The sequence below is a fragment of the Podarcis filfolensis genome (genome assembly GCF_964270895.1).
Source record: "Podarcis filfolensis genome assembly, chromosome: 5".
Taxonomy (NCBI): Eukaryota; Metazoa; Chordata; class Lepidosauria; order Squamata; family Lacertidae; genus Podarcis; species Podarcis filfolensis.
The window spans coordinates 23,504,720-23,520,348 of NC_139608.1; the positions used below are offsets into that span (position 1 = coordinate 23,504,720).

The following is a 15,629-nucleotide window of genomic DNA, read 5'->3' on the forward strand; positions in this document are numbered from 1 at the left end:
TATTAAGTTCCACTGAAGTGAATAACATTTGCTGAAATAATGTGACTTATCTGCTCCTTTTGCTTTGGTAGGAAGAAAATAAAGCCCAAATGAAACCAGAGTACAGCTCTCCTGGAAACTTCAGCAACTGCAGCACCACCAACAGGATGAATCAAGTTCTTTTTCCCTTGTTGTACACTTTTATCTTCCTTGTGGGTATCATTATGAACGGACTGGCCATGGGAGTCTTTTTCCAAATATCCAGCAAGTCAAATTTTATCATCTTTCTCAAGAACACAGTCATTTCCGACATCCTCATGATCCTAACATTTCCGTTCAAAATTCTCAGCGATGCAAACCTGGTGTCCTGGGAATTAAGAGGGTTTGTTTGCAAGGTGACGCAGGTAATATTTTACTTTACCATGTACATCAGCATTATTTTCTTGGGCCTTATAACCATTGATCGCTATTTGAAAACTGCCAGGCCCTTCAAGTCATCCAGCACCAGGAATTTATCAGGAGCTAAGATTCTCTCCGCAGTTATCTGGATACTTATGTTCTCTCTGTCGCTTCCAAACATGATTCTGACAGACAAGAAGCCAACACGCGAGAATGTGAAGAAATGCGCTGACCTGAAGTCTGACTTTGGGCTACTGTGGCATGAAATTGTTAACTATGCCTGCCAGTTTATCTTCTGGGTTAATTTAGTCATCATTGTCGTATGCTACACACTGATAACGAAAGAACTCTACAAATCCTATCAAAGGACAAGACGCACCGGGCAAGCAAACAAAAAGACTGTAAATATCAAAGTTTTCATCATAATTGGTGTGTTTTTCATTTGCTTTGTGCCATTCCATTTTGCCAGAATTCCTTATACTTTAAGCCAAACAAGAGATGTTTTTCGGTGCTCCACCCAGAACACACTGTATTACATAAAAGAGAGCACCTTATGGCTGACTTCTCTGAATGCGTGCCTAGATCCATTCATATATTTTGCCCTCTGTAAATCCTTCAGAAAGTCTCTCCTAAATGTACTGTGGAAATGTGCAACCAAAACAAGACGAGATCAAACTACAGAAACTACTGACGATGAAACGACACCAATGTAGACCAACAAGAATTCCATATAATACAGCCAAGGCTGTTTAGCACGCTCTTCAATACACACATTAGCTTTAGAAGTGAATCTGTGTTTGTGCTTCTACTGAAATCATGAATCACATGTAGTCTGTGATACTAACAACAAGCTGCTGAATGAGAACATCTCCTGCCTTTTCCTGTTTAATATAGCTACGGGACACTGAAAATAAAACTGGATGAGTTGGCAGAAGCATTTCTAATACTAAAAGTGCACAAAATAAATCGATATTCATAAAAACACAGTTGCGTACTCTCCGAAGTCTGGTAATGTCATTAGTAGTTACACATTCCATGGGCTGCTTCAGATCCAGTGCCCAAGGTTTTACGGGGATTCAGCAGCCTGCAATGGCAAAGTGGGAAGGGCAATTGTTGACTGCACCCTAAGTCATTAAAGGTAAAGGTACCCCTGACCGTTAGGTCCAGTTGCGGATGACTCTGGAGTTGTGTGCTCATCTTGCTCTATAGGTCGAGGAAGCTAGCGTTTGTCCGCAGACAGCTTCCGGGTCATGTGGCCAGCATGACCAAACAGCTTCTGGAGAACCAGAGCAGCACACGGAAACGCCGTTTACCTTCCCGCCAGAGCAGTACCTATTTATCTACTTGCACTTGATGTGCTTTTGAACTGCTAGGTGGGCAGGAGCTGGAACCGAACAACAGGCGCTCAGACCGTCATGGGGATTCGAACCACCAACCTTCTGATCAGCAAGGCCTAAGCTCTGTGGTTTAGACCACAGCGCCACCCGCGTCCCTACCCTAAGTTACTAAAATTATATAAATAAGTAAAATTAAAGGGCCTTTTAGCTTAGTACACATTTGGGCTTTTTAATGATAATATTCTGCTTCATAGTTCCAGTTACAGATAGGTAGCCGTGTTGGTCTGCCATAGTCAAAACAAAAAAAAAAAAAATTTTCTTTCCAGTAGCACCTTAAAGACCAACTAAGTTAGTTCTTGGTATGAGCTTTCGTGTGCATGCACACTTCGTCAGATACGTATCTGACGAAGTGTGCATGCACACGAAAGCTCATACCAAGAACTAACTTAGTTGGTCTTTAAGGTGCTACTGGAAAGAAAATTTTTTTTTTTTATTCTGCTTCATGGTTTTGAAGCCTTGCTTTGTGTAACCAACCCAAGTAGGTATCACAATCTCTTGGGTGCTTACTTCGAGACCATGTTGGCAGTTCCTTACCATGCACTGAATCCAACTAAGTTCCACTTAGAGTAGATCCACTGAAATTAATGGACCTAAGTTAGCCGTGCCCATTAATTTCAATGGGTCTACTCTTGAGTAGCATTGGATACAACCCTATATATCTTTCTGCCTCCTATGTTTGTTTGTTTGTTTGTTTGTTTGTTTGATTGATTGCTTGTTTGTTTGTTTAAAAAACCAAAGCATTGTACTTTGGTTCTAGGATGTAGCTGTCACAATGATTTAACAATGGTGAATGTACAGAAGTTGTTTCCTTTTTCTGAATCACATCAGAGCCATCATTCTCTTGTTGCATGCTTGCACATTAACGAACAGCTTGTTGTAAACCAACTAGGACTTGCAAATGTGTCAAAAGTTCACTTTAAAATGAGTAATGCTTGAGCTTTATCAGACAGAGGCATTTAGGGAATAAAAGTTATTCTGTCAGGACCGCAGCTTGTTTCTGTTATAAAGTTTGCTGCTTCTTGCAAGACTCTCACAAAAGTAAATGCAAGGACTGTGGAGGAACTTATGGACAAATGTATTTTCTTCAGGCTGAACTGGTAACTAAGGTTGTGTAGTGGCCCTACCCACTTATTTCACTTTTGGTCCCACCTACTGCTGGCATGCCCAGAAAGTTAACCAAGAAAGAATGCATCCCTTCAGCTGAAAAAATGTTCCACTGTGATCTTAGCCTAGCTGCTAAGCATTCCTAGAAAGAATTGTCATTTCTCAACCACAAGGCAGTTTTAGGCTGATGTTAGGGCACTAACTATAACCTCACCTTATTAAAATAAGAAAGCTGCACTGAAGATCCCGAAAATAGGAAGCAACACTTTTTTTGTAGGAAATGACACAATTTCAAAATTTCCTGGTTAATATTATTACCTAATATCATACTACTGTGAAAAAACTTCTCAGACAGTGCTGATGATTTTCACACAGAACTTTCCTTTAGTTTCACAGTGCAAAATTACCGTATTTTTCGCACCATAGGACGCACTTTTTCTCTCCTAAAAAGCAAGGGAAAATGTGTGTGCGTCCTATGGAGCGAATGCAGGGGGGAGGCAGTCGGGAAAAGCCCCCAAGAGCCGCACACAAGCTCCGTGTGCTCTTGCGGGCTTTTCCCCAGGAGGGAGAAGGGACTGACTGGCCGCATCAGTTGCTTCTCCCACCTCCCAGAAAAGCCAGGAGAAGCCGCGATCTCTTTAAAGGGGTTGTGCGGCTTCTGCGGGCTTTTGCGAGAGGTGAGGGAATCCCCCCCCACCTCCCAGAAAAGCCAGGAAAGCTCTGCACAGCGTCTCCCAGCAAGGAGAGGCTGCACGGGGCTATGGATTCTTCAGCCCCACGCAGCCTCTCCCGGGAGGGAGAAGATGCACGGGGCTAAAGGGGAAGCCAAAACAATGAGCGGGATCCATCCTGCTCACTGCCTTGGCTTGTGCCATAGCCGCGCGCAACTCCTCCAGCAGGGAGAGGTTGTGCGCAGCCTGTACGCTGCTCTTTGGGGCTGGGGGGGGAAATATTTTTTTTCTTGATTTCCCCCCCTAAAAACTGGGTGCGCCCTATGGTCCGGTGCGCCCTATGGTGCGAAAAATACGGTAAATATCCAGTTGTTGTTGTTTAATTAAATTTATATACCACCCTTCATCCAAAGATCACAGAGCAGTTCACAACATAAAAATTTAAAATGAATATAATATACGGCTGAGAAACGAAAACACTTAACTGAAATCAAAATGAGAAATACAAAAGTGTGCGTGTTTGCACTAGAGAAACCTGGCAAGAATTTTCCAAAAGTGTATAGAAAGATCCAGTGAATAGCAACAATTATTAAAATTTGTAATCCACCCACAAAGTAAGAGGCTAAAGATCATGAAACTACCTTTTAAAAATATATATATTCTGACTCTATACTGCATTGGATGGCTTTTAAAAAAAAATAATCAGGACTCAATTTTTATTCCGGTGAAAGGTTTTGCAATGACAGTGTCCTTAAGTTCACAGAGAGAGGGAGGGAGGGAGTATATTAGAAAGATGACAGGCAGGCAGGCAGATATGCATACATTCTAATTTTCTGTAATGCTTTTGCAAACGAAACAAAATGAAATATAAGCAGAGCGAGCAGAAACTATTAACCATAAACACAGATGACCAGCTTCAGTCTAGTGGTGTGGACCCCTTCCACCCATTGAACATGTGAGTAGAAGTACAGTGGTACCTCGGATTACATACGCTTCAGGTTACAGACTCCGCTAACCCAGAAATATTACCTCGGGTTAAGAACTTTGCTTCAGGATGAGAACAGAAATCGTGCAGTGGCGGCACGGCAGCAGCGGGAGGCCCCATTAGCTAAAGTGGTGCTTCAGGTTAAGAACAGTTTCAGGTTAAGAACAGACCCCCAGAATGAATTAGGTTCTTAACCCGAGGTACCACTGTACTACCAGTGTGATTCCCCATTAGCAGCCGCAAGCAGAAAACCCCCAAATGCACACTGAGCCTGCTGTCGTGTGAAAGCATCTGACCCAATGCAGCCCAAATGCACCAAGCTGGTGCCCTGGCTGTCGTACATGGCAGGACTGCAGATGCAACAATGGCCTCACCGTGTTAGGATTGCTCCCTTAGCTTCTGGCAGCACAGCAGCAACAGGAGCATGGTCCCATGTTCCAGGACACTGCCCCATAGACCTTTAAACGACAACTAAGTTTAGCTATTAAAAAGACAAAAGTACCTCATAGTATCATACCATGTTTATTAGAATTTTAGGTATCAACTGTCTCCTATAATTACAATTTGAAGATGTTTCATATGATTAAACTTAAATAACGCATTATCCCACACATGATAACCTTGACTAAATTTTTATTCTCACTTCTACTTCTTTTTTTTTCCGTGCCAACCCTTTCTCACACCAGAAGTTTGCAGATTGGCCAATGGAAGCGACAGTTTCCCTGATGTGCAATTCGCTCCCCTCTGTGCTTCCTCAAGAGGGGACCACAAACAGGATTTCATGTGACCAAAGGAACAGAAATAGGCTACTGCCTATTCTTGTAAATACTGCAGCTGTAAGGGAAATTTGTTCTAGGAGACTTTGAGTCTCCGTGCTAAAGTTAACTCAGTTAACCGTGCACAAATGACTGCTACGTCACATGCCGCTTTAGGAGAAGAAGTATGTGTGCCATAAAGTTAAAAAGAGCACAGAGAAAATCTGGAAACATCGACTGCTATATGAAATAGGCAAGGTCACACAAGTGCACTCCACCTGCTACGCAAGTCGCACATTCAGAGGCAGTATGTCAGTGAACCTTCAAAGGGGCTCCGTCTCGGTGGCCGTCAGCTGATTGGCGCTGGCAGCGAACTCTGCCAACTGCAGTGCAGCCAATCCCAGCCATGTCAGGGATGATGTCAGGTGTAGGGCAGGTGGCCACAGCTTGGGTGAAAGGCCTAACTGGAACCCCCTGCCAGGACTATTTAAGGCCAAGGGATGGAGGTTCTCCACCATGGCAGTGTGCCACTCAATATCTGGGGAATTACAGTAGGAAAGGGCTTTCATGCCTTGTTTGCTTGCCACCATGTGAAGCAAAATGTTGAACTGGGTGGGCCTTTGGCCTGATACAACCAGGCTGGTATGTTCCTAATTATATTCCAAAGCGTTTATTGCTTTGGTGACTAAAGAGCGTCATAATGAGCTACTGAAAGAAGGAAGGAGTGATTGATCCACAGCAAAGTCTTTGCAATTCCAGCAAAATGCTACCACTTACTTTCATAGTGGACTTCAGTTGATCCAGACCTGAGACCCACCTCTGGCTCCCAACTTGTAACATATGCACTTTTGGTTTAAAAATGGTGCTAATAATGCACATTATTAAACCCAAAATGGCAATTCACAGAGTAAGAGACATAGTGTTTCCTTAGCATTACTGCTAAATAAAAACCAGTGTAGCAGGCAAGTGGTCTGAAATGGGAGAAAGGAGTATGTGACTCAGGGAGGACAGAAATGAAAGCAGGACCACTCAAGCAATTAAGAACTTGGCAACTGTACAGAGAGATCTGTAACTGGATTGCCCTCTATGTCCAGCAAAGAACTTTCCTCCCAACCAGCCCAGGTTGCAAGGAGTGTTGTGAGGATGGTATGGCATCCTTGTTCCTTCTAGATCTCACTTCCTGTAGCCAGACATCACTTCCTGGGCCCTCAGCGATTGCCATGATGGCAACCGTTTGGCAGCCAAGCTACCCACCGCAACAGACACTTCTGTATTCTATCTACCACAGTGGACACTTCTGTGTTCTAGTGTCCAGCATAGTTAATACTCTGGGGAAAGTCTAGAAAGCCACAGAAACAGACTAGAAACGGAACTTAGTGTTCCTGTTCCATAGAGAGTTCCCTTGCTACAAGCATTATTGAAAAAGGCTCTTGACTTTCTCCTGGCACTTTGCAGCACTCCATGGAAATGGGTAAAACAAGTGTCTCATTGGAAAAATGTGTTCTAGTCCAGGCAACACATGTAGTGCTCCTTTGGTTTGGTCAGCCTTAAAGGTAAAAGATAAAGGTACCCCTGCCCATACGGGCCAGTCTTGCCAGACTCTAGGGTTGTGCGCTCATCTCACTCTATAGGCCGGGAGCCAGCGCTGTCCGCAGACACTTCCGGGACACATGGCCAGCGTGACAAGCTGCATCTGGCGAGCCAGCGCAGCACACGGAATGCCGTTTACCTTCCCGCTGGTAAGCGGTCCCTATTTATCTACTTGCACCCGGGGGTGCTTTCGAACTGCTAGGTTGGCAGGCGCTGGGACCGAACGACGGGAGCGCACCCCGCCGCGGGGATTCGAACCGCCGACCATGCGATCGGCAAGTCCTAGGTTAGTTGGGAGAATACTTCCCACACACACATCGACTTATCAGCCTAAGTAATGCACTTAGATCAGATGTTTGGGCCTGTTCCATGAGCTGACTGCCTTGAAGGCAATCATGGTTTGGAGAGCAAGCAAAAACTATAGTTAGGTGTAAAAACAAAACTATAGTTTGTTGTGAAACAGAAAAGGGTGGGAAGGGCAGTAAGCCAGTGGTAGAGGCATTCAAAAGTTAGCAAATTCAAATCACAAAACCACCTTAGGATAAGGCTGGGAAAGACCCTTATCTGAAACCCAGGAGAACCTCTGCAAGTAAGTGTGGAAAATGGACCACACAGGCTGTATAAAGGACTGCAACTCCATTATTCCAAACCGTTGGCCTTGCTTAGTGAAGTTGATGGGAGTTGAGCCAAACAACCTCTGGAGCACACTACATTGACTATTCCCGCTCTAGGTGGTGCATATGCATGCACACTAAACATTGTATAACATTAGACTCAGCTTGATAAGACTGCTGATGAACTGAAATCGATCCCTACAGTGGCACTTAGCCTGCAAAAATATATTAATTAAAAGACATAGGCATTAACCATGTTTCAACAAACAAAAACACACTGAATAAGATGAGACCAGCCAAATGATGTTTGAAAACCTTCATTGAGGCTTGTGGCTGGGGGGAAAAAACCTGAGTGGTAAAAAAAAATGAGGAAGAAGAAATGTAAGTATAAGACGATGCAAGACTGCTTGTGAAACTAAATTTCTCTAACGTTAGTATACTTGCATAGTCCTGGATTAGCTGCCCCGTCTTCCTACAAGAAGAGGTAAGCTATTTTAGTCATCTGCTTGTCTTAAAGATCTTTATTAACAAGCTACTTCTGGAAATGTTGATTCACAGAATTATTACTTTTTAAAGAAAAAGAAATTATTTTTTTTAAGTCTGCCAGTATAGTCAGTATATTAATTACACTGGAAAGGATGAGAGCTAATTTCCTTTGTTGTCTAGAGGAACAAGGCTGTAGTTAGTTAGCACAATGAAATGGAATGCTTTACTACCGAACACAAAAAGGTATCTAGAGAAGCAGCACTGTTTAGATTTAACACCGACTTGCTAAATCAGATAAACTACTGCATTCTTATCCTGCCCTCCTTCCAAGGAGTCAAGGTTGGTTTTTCATGACTGATGGAGACACATTTTCAGCCCATGGACACATTCCCTCTTGATTGACAACCTAACAGCAGCTGTATGCCAGAGATGGGTGTGACCACACACAGAGAGAGCACACACATTCTCGTATACACAGATGCATGCATACAAATACTCACTCTCCCACTCCTCCAGTGATTAGGCTCGACAAAAAGAGTGTTTTAGCTTTTCTAATTGCTGTAGCAGGGTTGGAGAAGATCTTCCTGGAAACTGTAGTCGGCAAGAGAGGATTAGCCAAAAGAAGACCCTTTCCCCCACAAGTCTGAATGCATTGGGGGGCATTTTCAGCAAGGTGGATGACAACTGTGAGCCCCTCTGAAAACACTCTTGCCCCACTGCAATCATGTTTAGAATGAGCTTTCTATTCTACTCAGTTCTGTTGGAGCCTATTTACAGCATGGCCTCGGCCGGGGGGGGGGGGGCGGTGGTATTGTCCCAGCTGAGGGTACAATACAGAGTCTTCTGAGTTATTTTCTGAATTCAGTTGCTGCAATCCAGAGGAAGAAACAACTAGCTCCAAACATGAGGTGGAGCCTTGGGTTTTTTCGGAACGTAGTTACTTTTAAAAGCCATTAATAATGTAGGACAGACCCTTGCTACCTACGTCGGCCCTGCTAATCCTGAGGTTAAGTGAAGCAAACTCCTTATGGTTTGAGGGAATCGGGTGCACCTAGCAACCGAAAATATACTTGTTCATAAATTCCTTATAAATTGTTTACAAATGTCCTTATTGACTGAGGAACCAAGCATGCAACTGGGGTGGGGGGCAATAAGTGTTAGCACTCACATAGGATCTTTAGGATTTTAAGAGAAAAGCCACTTTAGTGTGGAGCGGCAGCAGTGAAATGGGGGAATTTTACCACTTTCCTAACCTGGCTGCCACTTTCCCACCGCAACTTCCTCCATACACACACTTTAAGGTGTTTTATCTTTGCAAACATGTGTCGTGAACAATGCAGGGGAAGTGGTAGCCAAAAGGAGTTAAGCCACCACTCCTCTTCTCCAAAATCTAGAAGCGTTCTGTGTCGCTGTTCTAACCTTCTATTAAACAATTCTTCCTCAGTCTATCTTTCAAGCCATGAATGAAAGTCTCAGCATCTCCAATGGGACAGCATCCTTGGCTAGACAATGCCACCGAGACACCAGGATAGCGCATGTGGTATTCCCAGTCCTGTACGGCATTCTTTTCCTTGCTGGATTTCTGCTGAACAGTTTGGCTCTGTTGGCTTTCTTCCAGATTCGGACCACATCAAGTTTCCACGTGTACCTTAAGAATATATTGCTTTCTGATTTCGTAATGACACTGATGCTGCCGCTGAAGATTCTGACGGATTCAGAACTTGGGCTGTGGCAACTTAAAGCTTTTGTCTGCCGTTTCTCGGCTGTAATATTCTACGAGACAATGTACATAAGCATAGTGCTCCTTGGACTGATTTCGCTAGACAGGTTCCTCAAGATCGTTCGGCCATTTGGGAAGTTTTGGTTGCATAATGTCACTTCAGCAAAAATTCTTTCTGGCTCCGTGTGGTTCTTCTTTTTCGCCCTCTCCTTGCCAAACATGATCTTGTCAAACCGCGAAGCCACACATCTCTCTGTAAGGAAGTGTGCTTCCCTGAAGAATCAGTTGGGACTGAAGTGGCATGAAGCTGTCAACTACATATGCCAGCTCATCTTCTGGACTGTGCTAATCTTAATGCTCCTGTTTTATATAATTATTGCTAAGAAGATCTATAGCTCTTATGTAAAAACCCAGACAAGAGAGTGCAAGATCAAACAAAGGGCAAAGAGCAAGGTATTTATAATTGTAGCTGTTTTCTTCATCTGCTTTGGCCCTTTTCATTTCGTCCGAGTACCTTACACTCTTAGCCAGATTGGCAAAAATATTGACTGCAGTATGCAGAACCAACTATACATTGCTAAAGAAAGCACCCTCTGGTTAGCAACTGCAAACATATGTATGGACCCACTGATATACATATTCTTGTGCCGACAATTTGTTGAAAAGGCTTTTTGTGTTAAATCACGAAAATCTAGGTATACAACTCAAGAAAATCAAACTATTGCACTGGACACTGGAATATCTACATAGACATCTTGGTTGGTGGCAACTTTTTATTCTAACATTTGCACTACGTTGTTGTCAAATTAAAATGCATTTTAGTTTCAAGTGGGTTGTTGTTTGATGTGATTCCATTCTGAATGATTGAAATTTTAGCCAGCAAAGGAGTGACTTAATTAGAGTGAATGGACACTAACAGCCATTCATTTTAACTGAATGTATAGTGGTACCTCGGGTTACAGATGCTTCAGGTTACAGATGCTTCAAGTTACAGACTCTGTTAACCCAGAATTAGTACCTCGGGTTAAGAACTTTGCTTCAGGATGAGAACAGAAATCATGCGGTGGTGGCGCGGCAGCAGCAGGAGGCCCCATTAGCTAAAATGGTACCTCAGGTTAAGAACATTTTCAGGTTAAGAACGGACCTCCAGAACAAATTAGGTTCTTAACCCGAGGTACCACTGTACTTTTCTGTGAAGAGGGCACAACCATTCCTAATACCGAGACACTGAAACTAAATTAGAGAGACAGACAGATATGCTAATGATCACCATCATATGCTTATGTGATAATGAGCTCTAGAGATTGCATCCTAAGGAAAGTACCGTATTTTTCGCTCTATAAGACGCACCAGACCACAAGACGCACCTAGTTTTTGGAGGAGGAAAACCAAGGAAAAAAATATTCTGAATCTCAGAGGCCAGAACAGCAAGAGGGATCGCTGCGCAGTGAAAGCAGCAATTCCTCTCGCTGTTCTGGCTTCTGGGATAGCTGCGCAGCCTGCATTCGCTCCATAAGACGCACACACATTTCCCCTTACTTTTTAGGAGGGAAAAAGTGAGTCTTATAGAGCAAAAAATACGGTAGTCTGTTACTGTCTGGGACTGGTAGGGCTATGAGAAGCGTGTAGAAGAGATAGTGAGGCCAGAGGCTGATCTACATGGCACTGCATGCTGTAGAGACCAAATGTGGATCCAATGGTCAAGAAGGCGGTTTCTGCACATGCTGTAGAGGGAAGCGAGGGGCAGATGGATCTCATCAACTTAGGAAGTTAGTCCATCTATGAAAAGGAAAACTCTGATCCTAAACATTTACTGCCTTGCGGGATACCTTCAGGAGAAGAAAAGGCTTAGGAGGAAATCCTTAGGAGTCCCTAACACAGCTGGATGGTGCCTTGTACGCCTCCTTCTGCCAACTCCTGCAGCCAAGCTGATGCCAAACATATGGCTCTGCTTTCCTTTGGACCACATCTGTGAGGCTGAGAGCAGGGTCTTGTCATCTGGGCAGACAGGGCCCTTCATACGTGCTGCCCAGGCCCGCACCTCAGGGAGGTCACTTCAGTGCTGCTAACACAGCGGTTTAACTTCACCCCCGGAGGCTCACTCCACTGTGTCTCAAGACAGACAGATGCCAACAACTATTTTCTCCTATATGTTATAGGCAATAGATAATTACCTACTTAATATAGCGGGTAAATATGTGCTGGCAGGACATGCTGCACAACAGTAAGGGCCCTAAACTTAACGATGGGTGTAACCATGATATAAAACAGAGTTGCTCCTTGAAACAAGGGTGCGCCAAGGGCATGTGAAATGCTTGAATCAGCTGCTTTTCAACTTCTTTCAACTTTCAGCAAGGGATGCCAAATATTATTATTTTTATAGTAAGGAAGGGCAAGATGAAAGGTTAAATTAAGTATATCAACTTCAAACTTTGTCTGGAAAAAAGAATTGTTTGCTTGCTTCTGGTTCCTACTGGAGTGGTGAAATGAGATACACTAGCCTTGCAGTATAATGAAAAATATCCTCAAGCAAGGTTCGTTTTCTTACATTTCTTGGCCAAATTTACAGCCAAGAGGCCTTGAGTGGCCACTCTTGATAGAGAAAGTATTTGGAACAAAGTGAAGATAAAGCAGAATTCTGCTTACGCATTTCTGTATAGTCAATTCTAACCCAGCGGATGGGGGTGGTTCAGAATGCAAATTCTCCCACTTCAGAATGCTTTGTTCTAACAGAAATTGAGTCCAGACTTTTCTGGATGTTGGGCCTGAGCTTGTATTGTTGTTTGTACCACCAGCAGCAGCCTGACCCCTCTCCCATTTCAGACACTTTACTGGGAGTAGGCATGGGTCAATAGCAATGTTATGAGCAAATTATTTCTCTCCCTGCCTTACTTCCACTGAGGTGCCTAGAACACTGCAAAACAGCATCCCAGAGACAGGAACCTTGGGAAATCATTGCAGAATTCTAGGCATTCCAAGAGAAGGAAGAGTGTCAGGCAAAGACATTGGGTGCTGTTGTCCACTGCCAGGAAAGTTTGGGAGAATGGAGGGGAAATAAGTAAAGAGTGTCACTTTTTTCCTTGCAAGTTCTTGAAAAGGCTTGAAAGTGTTTTTTAAAGAGCTTGCAAGGAGCAATAAAAAAAATGAGCTAGAAGTGAGACAAGATAAGGGAGCCTACCCATTAATAGTCAGCAGTAGAAAGGCCTTCAGTTTCTGTAATGTCAGCAGGGAGAGAGGGAAGAAGATGGTTGTATCAAAAAGTCCATAATATAACCAGCCAAAATAAAGCACAACATACTTTTTTACTTGTCACATGTTTCTTGGGCGGGGAGGGGGGCAGTAGCTTTTATGCCTATTAAAGCAAGTATAGTTTGTTCCCTACTTGAATCCATCATAAACATCTTACACAACTATTATTATGCAGGTGGGGAATTTCAAGGGAAACAAAACATTTTGTTTACCACTTCAGCAGGAACTGTGCTTTACATCTGTGTGGGCTGTGCAATCCTCAGACTGCAGCTTGTGACTGAATAGGGCTCCATCTATGCAATTAATTAATTATGCCATCGTTGTCATATTCTTTTGTTGCTTGATCTACAAAGGTTGCAAGGGCAACTTCCAACAAATGCACAGAAGTAAAAAAATAAAATAAAATGATCGCACATTAAGTCCCAACAAGTGAACCACCTCCCTTTACCAACTGTATCAACATGATGACCATTAAAAACAGTGTTCTTGCACAAGAAAATACAAACTTCGCAAGAAAAAATAAGCTAAGAATCAAATGCCTGGGAGTAGAATGGGGTGGTGAACCTCAAGGTCATGGGCCAACCTTGGCCTGCCAGGCCTCCACATTTGACACACGAGCTCATTTTGACCAAACCATGCCCACCTGCCTCATACGTGATACCCTATGTCCATCTATAAAAATCGAAAATACCACAGCTGCTGCTGCTGCTGCTGCATTGCTGCTAAGAAGAAAACAAAGCACCAGACTGTCAACTTGAAAGTCATCATAGGTTCTTTTGCAGGGTTCTCCCTCCTCTTCTCATTAACTTTGCACTTGGCAGCATGTATGTTACCAACCACATGGTGCATTCCATTATATGCTGACTAGGCTTTAACAAGCCTCAGCTTGCGAGTCGGCAAACTATGTGCCCAGATTAGAAGCAACACAGGGCTCAATTTTAACTGTTTATAGACTACTATAAATTGCATATATTAATAAAACTGCCATAGCTACACCTATGGAAACACCTATTCATAAATCCCCAGTAGGTCTGCCTATGCAGTTATGCATTCTAAGGGGAGATCAGAAAAGCATGCAACTTAATCTATCCATTTCATTGGATATTAAGCCTTCTTAACAAAACACGGAAATGTAGAGGTTTGCCGGGGGCGGGCGGGGGTAAATTTGTCTTCATACCCATTTCTGGCCAGCGGTACAGGTTGTGTATGACCTGACTGCATCTGACCACCCAGAACAGTCTAGTTTTAAAGATCCCAAATTCTCCCATAACATAGTGGTTGCCCATCAACAGATAGCATGCAGGCAGCAGCCCATCTAGTCACGGTGGCGAGACATATTATAAATCTATTACAATTATTATAACATACTCATCTATACATATAACAGTGCAGTCCTATGCATGTTTTCAAAGAAATGGAGCTCACTGCGTTCCATGAGCGTCCACAAGACTGCAGTCTTAATTAACATATGTAGGTCTGTGTCCTCTTTTTCAGTGATGCATTGCCTCCTTTTTTGGTGATGTATAAGCGTGTGGTAGCTCCACCTTGCAGTGATTGCGCTGGCAAAAATTTTTTTGCAAGGAAGAGTTGACATGTTTTCAGAGATGAAGCGGAACAGAGAGAAAAAATACATTTGCCGTACAGTGTTACAACCCACCTCTTACAGGAGCCCAGAATGAGAGGAGGATGAACCAGTCATATTAAGAGGACCAGCTGCAGAGGGGCTGAACCCAAGTCCAAACCCAAGTCAGTGAGGACCCCCTTGAATTAGAGACACCCAGCAGCACAACTCCTGAGCCAGATTCCCCTGAAGGATCATTCTTTTCTAAATAAGGGACCTCACATTTCGCTGTACCTGCTCACCAACACAGACAACAGACAGGGTGGGACTGGACATTTAAGATGTTACATGAGTTCCAGACCTTTTAGACTTTCCACTCTTTAGGAAGGAGAGAAGACCTGGCAGGGGTAGTATGGCCCAAGAAAAGTTTAAAAGAAACCCTCAGTTCAGAGACAGACCTTGCTGGAGTAAATTGTCTACTTTTAGTTATCCACAATAATAATAATTTATTATTTATACCCCGCCCATCTGGCTGAGTTTCCCCAGGCACTCTGGGCTGCTCCCAATCGAGTGTTAAAAACAATACAGCATTAAATATTAAAAACTTCCCTAAACAGGGCTGCCTTCAGGTGTCTTTTAAAAATAGGATAGCTGCTTATTTCCTTGACATCTGATGGGAGGGCGTTCCACAGGGCGGGCGCCACTACCGAGAAGGCCCTCTGTCTGGTTCCCTGTAACCTCACTTCTCGCAATGAGGGAACCGCCAGAAGGCCCTTGGCGCTGGATCTCAGTGTCTGGGCTAAACGATGGGGGTGGAGACGCTCCTTCAGGTATACAGGACCAAGGCCAAGGTCCACAATTGCTGCTTTTAGCAACTGAGGGACTATGGTCACTTCAACACCATCTTTTTACGGAACGGTCATCTTGAATGTTTTCCACCACAAAGATTGTGGGGAGGTTAGTTGATGCTGGCTATTTATTGAGGATTCATTCCTATCTATTTGCAGGGTGGGGTTAGACCTCATTCCACCAAGCAAATACTGTTCCACATTTCCCAGCCGAATTTTCCCATTGCTTTCAATATCACAAAACATCTGCCGTTGGGGGAAGAAGTTTTTT

General features: G+C 43.6%; 3 protein-coding genes across 10 annotated transcripts in view; 2 read left to right on the forward strand and 1 right to left on the reverse strand.

The window, feature by feature from the left end:
* The window catches only part of P2RY12 (purinergic receptor P2Y12), a 28,744-nt gene extending 27,380 nt beyond the window's left edge, over positions 1-1,364 (forward strand). For all 3 annotated transcript variants that reach the window (XM_083613516.1, XM_083613514.1, XM_083613515.1), the window contains one exon: positions 72-1,364. In XM_083613516.1, the coding sequence (XP_083469642.1) occupies positions 72-1,091 (1,020 nt within the window). In that variant the 3' untranslated portion in view covers positions 1,092-1,364. The remainder of the gene's footprint in view (positions 1-71) is intronic.
* MED12L (mediator complex subunit 12L) overlaps positions 1-15,629 on the reverse strand; it is a 180,406-nt gene that overhangs the window by 76,512 nt on the left and 88,265 nt on the right. The window lies entirely within an intron of this gene.
* Positions 7,835-10,528, forward strand: P2RY13 (purinergic receptor P2Y13). Its single transcript, XM_083613537.1, has 2 exons — positions 7,835-7,978; positions 9,425-10,528. Exon 2 carries the CDS (start codon positions 9,440-9,442, stop codon positions 10,448-10,450), a length of 1,011 nt encoding a protein of 336 aa, XP_083469663.1. The 5' UTR covers positions 7,835-7,978; positions 9,425-9,439; the 3' UTR covers positions 10,451-10,528.

What these genes read in the sequence shown, in the direction of transcription:
- P2RY13 (XM_083613537.1), top strand. Translation starts at nt 9,440, where the DNA reads ATGAATGAAAGTCTCAGCATCTCCAATGGGACAGCATCCTTGGCTAGA.